General features: G+C 37.5%; 2 protein-coding genes across 5 annotated transcripts in view; one reads left to right on the forward strand and one right to left on the reverse strand.

Moving 5' to 3' along the window:
- Window positions 1-1300: 1300 nt before the first annotated feature.
- On the reverse strand, window positions 1301-4583 carry gpr132a (G protein-coupled receptor 132a). Of its 2 annotated transcripts, XM_084096817.1 has the most exons (3): window positions 4444-4583; window positions 3180-3321; window positions 1301-2855 (listed from the first exon to the last, which is right to left on the reverse strand). In XM_084096817.1, exon 3 carries the CDS (start codon window positions 2834-2836, stop codon window positions 1871-1873), a length of 966 nt encoding a protein of 321 aa, XP_083952943.1. In that variant the 5' UTR covers window positions 2837-2855; window positions 3180-3321; window positions 4444-4583; the 3' UTR covers window positions 1301-1870. The 2 variants fall into 2 exon arrangements, with proteins under 2 accessions (XP_083952943.1, XP_083952942.1); XM_084096816.1 differs by lacking the exon at window positions 3180-3321.
- Window positions 4584-5666: 1083 nt separating this feature from the next.
- Window positions 5667-13001, forward strand: part of ubr1 (ubiquitin protein ligase E3 component n-recognin 1) — a 30101-nt gene continuing 22766 nt past the window's right edge. The window contains exons 1-8 of one of the 3 annotated variants that reach the window (XM_084096911.1): window positions 5667-5729; window positions 6733-6998; window positions 9439-9517; window positions 9713-9823; window positions 12008-12135; window positions 12211-12349; window positions 12435-12497; window positions 12596-12719. In XM_084096911.1, the coding sequence (XP_083953037.1) occupies window positions 5694-5729; window positions 6733-6998; window positions 9439-9517; window positions 9713-9823; window positions 12008-12135; window positions 12211-12349; window positions 12435-12497; window positions 12596-12719 (946 nt within the window). In that variant the 5' untranslated portion in view covers window positions 5667-5693. Of the gene's footprint in view, window positions 5730-6732; window positions 6999-7097; window positions 7229-9438; window positions 9518-9712; window positions 9824-12007; window positions 12136-12210; window positions 12350-12434; window positions 12498-12583; window positions 12720-13001 lie in introns of those variants that run through there. The other 2 variants (XM_084096910.1, XM_084096912.1) reach the window with 2 other exon arrangements.

Genomic DNA, 13001 nt, shown 5'->3' on the forward strand with positions numbered 1-13001 from the left:
TGTTATGTTAGAAGGGATGCCTTTGACTTTGTAAACTCCTGTGACTTACTATAGCTCATTTCAGTTTAGGGCTAATTTGATATCAAGCTTATTAATTATATCAGCACAATTTATCACCAAATTAGTCAAGTTTAATGTTCATCAGTTTGAACAGTTTGCCTGGTTTAGTCGACTGACACATTTAGCTTTACGTGGCACTCCTGAGTTATGTGAAGCTGAGTCTGTCCCACTTCCTGTCATTGTGCTTGTGTACAAACAGAAAACAGAACTACTCTATATTTGGTCAAACCTAGCAAATAGGAAGTTCACTACTAGTTAAAAAGGTCACAGAAAAAACAAGTTAACACATTTGATCTGAGCATCCGTTCCCACGCTAAAAGTCCTCACTGCAACACAATAGTAACCAAGAACTATTCAGGGAGAACTGATTGATTACTCAGTCTTACCATCTGTTATCAGTTCTTGAACAGGTCTCTTTATATAGATGTGTATGTATTATTTTTGGAAACGTTTTGCATTGATTTGAATCTAGAACATGAAAAGCTGATTATGTGAACATCAGATATGGCAGAACCACATTTACCCTTAAATGCACCATAAAATGCTTTGAATAAAAGCATCTTCCAAACACACAAACTTCACTTTCGGTAGTTCTAGAGAGCAATGCATCACCAAACTGATACATTTGACCACCTTTATTTATAAAAAATAAGCCTTTTATCAGCCACATGCGTTTGATTGTGTAACTACGTGTCTTTATGCAGGCACAGTCCGTACATGTCTATGATTCTCACCTGAAAGCGGACAAAACATCCTCTTTTTTTTTGCACATCAGCACCTTGCTCTAACCATTTCCTCTACAAGTGTCTGTGGCGTCTCGCATCATTTCACCGACAATTGCATAACGTTCTCCTGAAATCACACTTTGGCAAAATCTTTTCAAAATCTCAAAGGTCTCTTTGTTTATGGCAGGTTCATATTGTTTTGAAAACTTTTATAGTTTCAAATGAATGACTCTGAAAATGTCATTTGGTGTAACCAAGTAATAAATAAGGTTAAATAAGGTTAAAGTATTTAAATTATTTTATAAAACTTTTTAGAAATGTCATGCATTATTAACTTAAATTATAAGAGACATTGACATCCTTTCTATGATATAATTTCCTGCTTTATGTTAGTGACACCATTTGACTTTGGCAGAAAAAGTTTTTCAAATATTAATAACTACTTAAGGTTTTCACTTCACTGTATGTAAAGATGCGTCCCATTTGCCATTGTTCGACTTTTTTTTTTTGTGGGCGAAGTCCAGCAATTTCAATAGGAATCCATGCGATGTGGAATTTCGAGTGAGCGGAAAAAATATCCCAACGCAGCTACGCAACGAATTAAAGTTGGTAATTTGAATAAAAGAGGTTGGATTTATGCAAACACAACTATTTGAGAAGTCTGCTATACGTCACCAGAGAGAAGTTGTTTCACCGTAAGAAATCGAGTAATGACATTTTGATAAAAGTCAAAACATATTCAGGGATGAATCTTTCACAGTAAGATCAATGAAGTGTTACTGTAATGATATCAAAGGTATGGATGATTCATTTTAATATAACAAATATAACAGGAACATTTCATATTTGAATTCGGTAACACTATTTTAAGGTGACGTAGTTACACGTTACCACATGTACTTACGTAACTCTATAGTAAGTACATGTAGTTAATTAATATTACTCAGTAAGTAAGTACAATGTAACTGCGTCACCTTAAAATAAAGTGTAACCAAATTCTAAATTCTATTCATTCTTTAAATGTTATACAGGCTTCAGGAAGAGGAAAATAAAGTCCCAGTTGAGAAAAAAAAAAAAAAAAAAAATCACACTAAAGAAGAAGATCTTGAGCTGCTTCGTAACCCTTGCAGGCCTTTGCTGATCCTCTTAAGAACACTGTCGCTGGTGAGAACGTAGAAAACTGGATTTATGGCACTGTTGATGGTAGACAAACCCAGAGAGATCGTATAGGGTGTGTAGACACTTCTTTCAAAGTCACATTTCCCCTTCAAAGAGTGATTGATGGCGCGTAGCAAAAGGATCACATGGTATGGCGTGAAGCAGACCAGAAAGAACAAGACGACAGCCACGGCCAGGTTACGAACTTTGACTTTGGTCCGTAGCTTCAGGCCCGTGCTAGCTTGCACGTTAACAAGGATGGCCAAGTTGCAGACTATTAAAATGCACAGCGGGATGAAGAAACCGATGAAGAAGCGGGCATAGTTGAGTGCCGTCACAACATCAGAGGGGTTGCTTGGCTCGAAGCACCGCTTCTCCTCCATTTTCTCCGAGTTGCCCTCTGTCATGATGAAAACCGGCATGTGACCCACAGCAACGACTACCACAATCACAACAGTGATGATCACGGCATGCCTCATCTTTCTCAGACCTCGAGACTCCACGGCGTAGACCACCCCGACGAAGCGGTCCATGGAAATGCAGCACATCAAGAAGATACTGATGTACATGTTGTTGAAGAACACATAGCCGGTGACCTTACAGGCCAGAGAGCCCCATTCCCAGTGATGGCCTCTGTTGATGTAAATGGCCCAGAGCGGAAGCGTACCTAGATACATCAGGTCACATACTGACAGGCCGAAGAGGTAGATTCCTAGAACGTTCTTCCGACACACTTCAATGAGAGTGAAGAAGACTGTGATCAGGTTAGCAGGCAGACCTACTGTGATGACTATACTATAGAGAGCCACAAGTGGAAGTGGGTTTTCTTCATCGTAAGGCGGCTCACAACCGTTTGTGTGGTTTGGGGGTATTGTTGTACTGGTTGTGTTCATGGTCACTGGGAGGCTGAGACTATCCAAAAAGATAGAAAAAAGAATAGTTAAATTGGCATTCATTTAAAGAAACATGGGGTTAGCAGCAGTAGTATGGCAATAGTATCTTAAACAGTGCTACCTTAAAGCTACACTGTGTAATTTTTTTAAGTTGATTCTTTGCAAAAAACACTTTGTTCTTTCAAAATGATATGTACTCATTAATGTGTAATTACTTCTACCAACTAATCAAGTATTCTCGTAAGCGTAGAATCTGCCATTTAGAATACGAGCGAGTCGCTCGAATGGTGGCAGCCATGTTGCGCCTCCATCTTGAAAATACATTAGCCAAAGAGGGACATACCTGGAAATTCAAGCTTCGCCTTTCGCGTTTTGACACTCAGTGGCACCGTGACGAATGCAAGGGGGAGATTACTCGCGACTGCCGGCAGATTTGAAATAATACGGCCACCGTAGGAGTTAAAACGCCCTCGGAATGGGAGGGGCTAGAAAGAAATATTCAGTGGGTAGTCATAAACAATTTCACCGCTAGATGGGAGAAAATCCTACACAGTGTAGCTTTAAGTATAATAAATACATTTTCAGAAGCATGTTATCGTTTTCACTCAGATTATTTCCCACGGCCACAGCAAAGTCAAATATTATAAAATACTATATAGGCTATATACAGGACATTTTTATATTAATCAATGTATTATTATATTGGACAAACTAAACTCACAATTTTTGAGATGGCCATTTTAATCAGAGTTAAGGTGCAGTCACATTGTTCAGGGAATTTTCGCAGGTGAAATCCAGTCCAGAATCACGCAATTGCGAAATTTAAGTGAGGGGAAAAGATTTCCTCTCACAGATTCTGCAACAGGTTTTTGTCCAAGAGATTCACCGCATTACTAGCAGAAAAGCTGCTTGGTTTGAAACGGAGACTTCTCTGCGAGTTGTGCGACATATGTCACTACACTATTGACAATAGACCACACACCTTTTATGCCTGCAAAATTTTGCTCAAATTTCACTAATGGGACCACACCATTTAGTTGAACTTACAGAAATAATTGAATGAATTATGAAGCCACTAATCGTCACGTGACCTACTGAAAATATGGCGACCACCATGAGGGACCCACACCATGGTAAATAAAACAGATTATTAGGATACTGATAAATGATTTTAAACATTTTTAAGTACTATTCATTTCTAGATGTGTAGCTTTTAATGAGGAGAAAAAAAGAAAGAAAGAAAAAAAACCCACTACACCCAGCTTTAAACAATGACTATTATCAAAGTCTTTTTATCCATCTTTTAACAAAATCATAAACATTCGATCCTGATAGAGAAATGAATAGAAAGTATATAATATCAATATAATATAATATTTTGACATCATAACAAAAGTATGATGTCAAAATGTTCTATAAGTAGCTCTTAAAAGATGATATGCTGCATTAAAAAGCGTTCTTTTGTAGCATTTTTTAAGCTTCAGAACAGTAGCTATCTGTAGTTTTATCAAATTCGATTTTACAATTCAACAACATGATGTATTAGTTGTTTCCCTTGAAGTGGTAAGTTGAATCCACAACTATTTTGCATAACGAATAAAAGTTACCTCTTCCAGGTGATCTCGGAAACTCTACTCAGTCTCAGTGTTCATATCATCAATCTTTTTTCCTATTTGTCAAATTATATTATATAATACAAGACCGAACGCTCTCTTTCATCCCCACGAATGCGTTAGATCCGTCCAGCAACACAGCCAAAAGGAAATGAAGTGATAATGATGAGCAAGTGTTCAGTTACTATCTGCAGTTACGTGTGAGATGCTGTAACTCACGTACAGTGTAGACAGAGGGTAAATAGTAGGCTATGCAAATAGTATGCGGTTTGTTACCTTTGTATCAAATACGTTTGAGACAGCAAGCCATCTGAGTAACATTTTATTTTACATTTCCTTAAAAAGGCGACGTCGTGGACATTATTATTATTATTTTGGTTTTTTTCTTCACATTATTTTATATTTAAACACGTGGTGGCTGAACTTACTCGCTTTCCCTTACTCTTAAGTATTTATTTTGTTGCATTTGACCTAAGACGTGCTAAAACGTGGTCCTAAACACATCTGCGTTTACTATGGGGTCATATTTGAATAAGGCAATCTCTGATTATTAAACATTAGATAAACACCCAAAACATTTTTCTCGTGACTATATTTGGAATGCATGCATACAACTGCTCTTCAGTGTTAATAAGGTTCAATCCAATCACCCACTAACGTAAGACAAAAGGTTCCTCCAGAGGGCGCTGCAGGGATACAAATGTTTTGTGTGTGTGTGTGTGTGTGTGTGTGTGTGTGTGTGTGTGTATGTGATGTGTGTGTGTGGGGGGGGAAATGGCTGCTTTACAAAGCATTAAAGTTCTTTAATAATGTATTCACATAGGTCCAAACCCGTATGACTTTGTTTCGCCTGTGGAACACAACATTATCATCATATTATTATTCCTTGCGACTTAATTTGGACTAAAAATGGAGGGGAAAATGAATATCTTGTTAATAATAATTTGATTGAATCTTCCAGTATACTGATACTCTAAAATAATAAAAAAGGCATACATTCAACAATTACTTTTATATAATATAACATAATTCTTATAACCTTTTATATTATGTTTTGTGTTATGTAATTTTGTATGTCAAACCACATGCTTTTATAATTTGATTACAATCTGTGATGAAATTTCAATGTAGCCTATATTTAACTTTTTTGTTATATTAAAGAATTGAATACATCAAAGACTTTTAAACTGTTGCAAATCCGTCCTGGATGTGTTGCTGTGGTGACGCTTTACGGCATTTGAATCATGGCGGAGTCGCTGAACGGTGTACAGTTGAGCACGGTAAATATTTGATTTTAACCACTTCAGACACAAATGCAATCGCATGTCACGAGTTTTTCAATAGATTGTGCTTTTAGCAGGGAAATATATATGTTGAATCTGTGCGGTAAACCTGCAGATTATGTTTTATTTACGATTTAATGATGAACATTTTGGTCAGATACCAGATTTTGTTGACATGATTGTTGTTTATCATCCAGCATGTAAACCAGCTCTATTCTACATCATCGCATATTCTATGGCATTTAGTACGTTTTGTGTCTCTTTAAATTTGTAACATGAGCTGTTAATATTTTGTGTTAAATGGTTGGTAGAAAATGATGGTATGTTTTTTAGTTACATTTTCGGGCTGATGCTTTTAAAAGTGTAATTTGTTTACGAAACGACGAAAATCATAAATAAAGATCCACTCTCACTTAAATTGAGTTGAATAAGACCTTTTGAGAGACAAAATTTTTACCAGGTCTTCGGCCTTGTGCATTTTTTTCCACACCTTTTAATCATAGACTGTAAAAAATAGCTTTTTTTTAAATATATTTTCATTATTTATAATCAGAATATTTGATAATAGTTTTTTATTTGATATCTGCTAGTACATAATGTAGTCTTGCATATTTTAACCATATTTAATATGTGGTTAACTAACTTAGACTTCTTCAAAACTTATACTCACTTATACTTATACCCCACCACACACACACACACACACACACACACACACACACACACAAAGAGAAATATGTTGATTTTTGTAAAAGATTGGGAAGACTGTGATCAGACTCATCATAATTGTTAGATTGTGCCAACAACAATAAAGAAAATCTTTAAACTAGTTGTCAAGCTTGACTTTCACCGTTTTACAGTGTTTTGGAGAATGTTTTGATCGCTAAAATGTAATTTTTGAACACCCATATACAATTATAAATTCCATATTTCATCATATGATCATTTTGTATTTTGTTATTTTACTATATTGTTTATGCTCTTTCTCTTTTGCCACCAGAAATGGCAGGAGGCTTCAAACAGAGGGGCTGCTATACTCAGCTATTTGGGGGAGCAGGTCCCCCTGATTTACTGCCTAGAGAGAGAGCCACAACCAGGAGAGGAGGAGCAAAAGGTTGAGGAACGCCTCCTGTATCCTCTGGAGTGCTTTCTTTTTGGGGAGGACCCCTGTGTGGGCTTGGAGAAGCTACAGCAACACAACAGCAGCTCATCAGCTCAGCAGTGTGGACGTGTCTTCAAAGAGGGCGAGACCGTCTACTCCTGCAGGTTAGAATGGAGACCGTTTAATAAAGTACTTCACAGTTTATACAGTCACCATCAACTGAAAGTGACATGTGAAGGCCGAGTTTGGTAACCCATACCCGGAATTTGTCCTCTGCATTTAACTTATCCAAGTTAGTGCACACACATTAGGAGTAGTGAGTAGTGAACACACTCACTGCAAACCGTGGACACACACCGGGAGCAGTGGGCAGCCATTTTGCTGTGACGCCCAGGTAACATACATCAGCAAGACTGATTGATGGGCCGGTATTTCTGTATTTGGTTGTTGTTTCGATGCGCATTGTTCATTGGACAGCCTTGGTCAATGGACAATGCACACTTTGCTTATTCAAGTTAGTGGCGAGGCCAGAATTTTTAAAGTGAGTGGACCTTGGTGAAATGGGGTGGACCTCAATGCCTACTCTCAAATGACATAATTTTACAATTCATGGGATACAAATAATTAGACAATGAGTTAAATGTGATTTATTTTCAGCCAACAGTTTCATGAAAACAACAAAATCTATTATAAACAGGCTTCAAATAACCAATGAATAGAAAAGGAACAATAGATGAAGGTAAATAATTATAGAGATAGTGTGTAAGGCTGGGAAAGGCTTCCCCTGGTCTTGGACTTGGATTTGGCACGGGATTTTCTCACTGCTTCTGATTGCTTTTAGACTTGTAGGGAGAAGCTGCTCATAACTGCTGGTCTAGGATCAGTTTGCTCTGTAATAATAATAGCGCATTGGCGATTTGGCAAATGATCCTGTGCGTATCATCTGTGTTTACACTCTGGAGAGCATCAAATGTTTATTTTTACAACGTGCTTTTTTAGCATTGAGCAGTGTAGCTAATGACAGACATGTCTGTTGAGTTCTTGAATGCAGTGGCCAATCAGAGGTGTTTAAGTTAGAATCCACTAACTGCTCAAAGGCGGAGTTTTGTCCAGTTCTGCACGCTCACAAATCCTCTCATTAGAACAAGGTGTAGACATATTATATACAGTACAGGTCAAAAGTTTGGAAACATTACTATTTTGAATGTTTCTGCTCATCAAGCCTGCGTTTATTTGATCAAAAATACAGAAAAAAAATGTAATATTGTGAAATATTATTACAACTTAAAATAATAGTTTTCTATTTGAATATACTTTAAAAAATAATTTATTCCTGTGATGCAAAGCTGAATTTTCAGCATCATTACTCCAGTCTTCAGTGTCACATTCTAATATTCTGATTTATTATGAGTATTGGAAACAGTTCTGCTGCCTAATATATTTGATGAATAAAAGGTTAAAAAGAACTGCATTTATTCAAAATAAAAAAAAATATTTTCTAATAATATAAATCTTCTTTACTATCACTTTTTTTAATCAATTTAACACATCCTTGCTGAATAAAAGTATTGATTTATTTCAAAAAAAAAGAAAGAAAAAAAAAATTACTGACCCCAAATTACTGACTAGTAGTGTATATTGTTGTTACAAAAGATTTCTATTTTTTTTTTTAAATTTGCTTTTTTTATTTTTATTTTTACTTTTTATTCATCAAAGTATCCTAAAAAAAAATATCACAGGTTATGAAAAAATATGAAGCAGCAGAACTGTTTCCAACTTTGATAATGAATCATCATATTAGAATGATTTCTAAAGGATCATGTGATAGACTGGAGTAATCACAGCCACGCTGATATAGAGCCATATCGCATGGTTATGAGTGTGATATTGTGCTTATAAACAGTATGACGGCACAACTGTGTAAATAAATCAGAAACAACAATGGAGTGTCTTTAAAAACCCTCTTCCTTCTTCCGCCACGGATTCAAATCTCAGGTTGACAATTTAACAGATGAGCCTAAGCCACTGTTACTAACTCTAAAATGTCACTTTAGAAATAGCAACAAGAAATGCTGAGTCGCTTCATTGAAGCTTCTTGTATTATGTAGAGTATAATGAGAGAGAGAGATCGACTAAGCAAGTTCATTATCTGCTTCTAGCTGATATACTTCAGGTCAATCTTATATTCATAATCCTAAATTCGGTTTGAATGTGTGCTGAGGAAAGCAATATCTTTGTCTTTTTCCTTTTAACAGTTAAGGGGATTTCCCATGACAGTGGGCTTCGTGTTATTGTTTACAACCGTGTTTCAGTCACTTTCACTATAAAAGTCTTTGCTACTGACTTCCTCATAAAGACAGTCTTTACAACCATCTAATGTTGTACTGTAACTTTCACTGAAGTCGAAATCAAAATCACTAACGGACCCTTTCTCAATATAAATCGCATATTTGAGGTATAAATAACTATAAATATTTTTTTTTTATTATAATATATATCAATTAAGTTTTTATGATGAGATTATGAGGAGCCCTGTTCAATGTATAGGTTGCATTCGACAATATTGCTTTCCTTGCCTTGAATCATCCTTATATGTATCTCCAGGGACTGTGCAATAGATCCCACCTGTGTACTCTGCATAGAATGCTTCCAGAAGAGTGTGCACAAAAGTCATCGCTACAAGGTACATGCACTCATCATCATCTTCATTATTATTATTATTATTATTTATTTTTTTACTTTTAATGTTTATGATATAGTTTTTTAAAATGCAATTACAAATTACATCAAAATTAATTATTTTTTATTCTTATATATTATATTATATTATATTATGTATTTGTTATTATAATTATAATTATTTACATTGCGACCGCAGATGCATGCCTCAGCAGGAGGAGGTTTTTGCGATTGTGGAGACTTGGAGGCTTGGAAGACCGGACCCTGCTGCTCTCAACACGACCCTGGCACTTCAGTTGCTATGGAAACGGTACAGTTCATTCTCCAGAAGCTTATCGATGTAACGATTGTTGTAGATTTTTACTGTGAACAGTATTGTTGAACTAACTTCCTGCCTTGAGGTCAGAGGAGCTGTTCTGCCCCTGCGTTCGCTAACCCCCAACCCTCCCTCCCTCTGTGGGAAAACGGAGTGTGTGGGAAAGTGACACGCAGGAGGGCTGTGATGCAAAACCAGCTGGAAAAAACAAACAGACTACAGGGATAGAAGAATAAGTAAAGTCTTTCGTGAGAGGGTTTGTTGTACAAGTAAATAAATGTGTTGGAATAGACTTGGTGCTAAATCCCAGTATTCCATCAAAAGCTAGGATGCACTGATATGGGATGTAATCATGGCAGATTTCTAGCTGTGTGCCTGGATTTTGGCCTGGAAAGCAAATGGTCTGTTTCAGTGGTCAGATAATTCAATAGATCCGCCGTGATCAGATCAGGGACCAGATCCACACTCACTCACCACATACTCACCTTTGTCGGAAAACAGCAGGTGGCTTTTTGTCTTTGACACCCTCAGGCGAGATCTAAACATGCACATAATGAACATGACAGATTGGCATTAAACCAAAACAACAAACATCATATCCTGCTCAAAGGGTCTGCCATGTTTTGTGTCTTATCTTTTTTGCTGCACAGTCAATTTATGAGCACTTTCGGTACCTGAACTCTATTATTGGAGTGACTGGCTTTTAGGAGATGTTAGAGATTGTGAAAATTGAGGATGTTTAGAAGGTTACTGCAGTAGGCCTCTGGGAACTTGACTTCTTGCCAGATATCAGACAAATATACAAATGAGAATAAACAACAGTGATGTTATTTTTGTGATCTTCCCTCTGTGAGCCTGCTGTCCCAGTATTTAGCAGAATTCCCAAGCTGTTCTTTTCCACACCGTGAAAGTGAATGGGGACTAGTGCTATCAAGCTCCATAAACAAAAATAAAGGCATCATCAAAGTAGTCCACATGACTCGTGCACTGTATTTCAAATCTATTAAGGTCATGTGAGACATAGGCCACAGTTTAAATCATTCACTGAAAATCTTCTCATCCACTCGAGCTCTGAAATTCTCATTTTCATCAAATTGACAGGCAAGGGTGTCAGTACGTAGCTGAAAAAAGGAAACGAAGGGTCTGCCTATAACCAGAGCCGTTATCCAACTGAAAGCACTGGATTTCGCCAAAGACCTGACCATACCCGCCAGCGAGGCAACTCATTTCTTATTTCGGCTACGTACTGACACACTTGCCTGTCAATTTCTTCAGTGCGGCGTAAGAATGATGCAGTCTTGCCCAGCGCTTGCCCTCTGACTTCAGGGAGAAACTGCTGTCTTTTCAGCGCTAAGTGATCGGGTTAAGGAAAAAACATTCACATCCCCTCGTAATGCAATCAAACACCTGTGTTTTTTGACATGCTAATGCTTTTAATGTACATAAAAAGGTGAGAAATCAGTCATTGTAAAATCTACTGGAAATGACTACAGCTTATTTTTATGGTATGTCATAAAGTGTTTATTTCACTATTTATTTCATAAAGTGTTTATAATCACTCCGCCCAAGTAGCAGTGCTTCGCCTTCTGAGAATATAGTTCCCAGTATGTATACGGTTAGAAGATGGCTGTGTCTCATGTGACCTTGTTATTTGTACACGCTGTGACTATACAAATCACAACATGTAAATAGGACAATGTTGGCGTTATTTTGTCACTGATTGGGAGCAGTATGCTAGCTGGAGCCATTTACCTCCAGTCTTTGTGCTAAGCTAGGCTAGTGGTGGGTGTGTCAGACGCAGTTCCGGCACGCACGGAGATGAAAAGGGTATGTATATGGACTTATAAGCTAAAGTCCCAAAAAGTCGGCGTGTTCCTTTAAGGGATGTAGAATATGGTCATGCAAAATAAGGCATTAATATGTGCTTTATAAGCCAATATCCTGGTAATATGCATGCTAATAACAACTAGGTAATTGTGTGAATTGGAGTTGGACCTTAAACTAAAAGGTTACCGAAAATTATTTTTTAATAAATGCGTTTTCTTCATCTTATAATCAGGGTCATCTTATATTTGGAACAATACGGTATTAGATTTTTGTAGGTGAGAAGAAAACATTGTATACAAAAAGTAAAAACGAAAGGACTCTCAATGACAGTTGGCGTTATGTGTGTCACAGGATGAGTGTGTGATGGATCCAGGTCTTCAAGGAAGGGCTCAGACGCTGTTCCACCTGTTGCTGCGGTACACGGCAGACATGCTGGTTTGGGAAGAGAACAATGAACTATCAGAAGAGCTTAAGCCAAAGTGAGATATGCAGTTACATGCTCCAACTTCAGCAAAAAAAGGTTAAAGGTTAATGTTATTTAATATTGTGTTTAGAGTGAAAGAAGACACCTACTTCTGTGTGCTCTACAACGATGAACATCACTCATACGACCACGTCATCTACACACTTCAGCGAGCAATCGCCTGTGACCAGAATCAGGCTCAAATCTACACTGCACTCATTGACAAGGAAGTGAGTTTTCTTGGCATCCGCTTTCCACATGCTCTTATGTTGTCAATGCACAGACTTTTCAATAGTGCCGTTATTATGATGTCAGGGGCGGAAAGCAGTGAAGAGAGGTACCCTCAGATCCTGTCAAGACGCCAGGGATAATATCAAGGTAAACATACTTGTACACTCTATATACACTCATTTGGTTGTTTGTAGATGTAACGACTATTTCAAATTTGTTAACTCGTGTTTGAGTTTCCTGTGCAGCGTAACTCAGAGCACATTATCCAGAGACCTTTGCGGGTGGAGATTCTTCACACTGCTGTTATGGCCCATCAGACCTTCGCCCTCAGACTCGGCGCATGGTTCCAGAAGATCATTGGCTACTCAGGTAGACCATTTAGGACTCGTGCACTAAGGACTGGTTCTTATTCATAACTGTTCCATTTTTAAAACGATGCAATACTTTTCACAACAGTTACATTTACACGGCATTCGTTTCATGGCTGTAGTAAGCCCTTCTGAATCTATAGTGCAAACATCGATTCAGCCCTTCTGAGGGTGTGTTCACACTTGGCACACTCTGGTGCGATTGCTCTGATAGTGCAGTTGGTGCACACCAAATGAACTCTGGTGCAGTTCGACTGAAATATGAACGCAACATGGACCAAAG

The sequence above is a fragment of the Abramis brama genome (assembly GCF_963993115.1).
Source record: "Abramis brama genome assembly, chromosome: 21".
NCBI lineage: Eukaryota > Metazoa > Chordata > Actinopteri > Cypriniformes > Leuciscidae > Abramis > Abramis brama.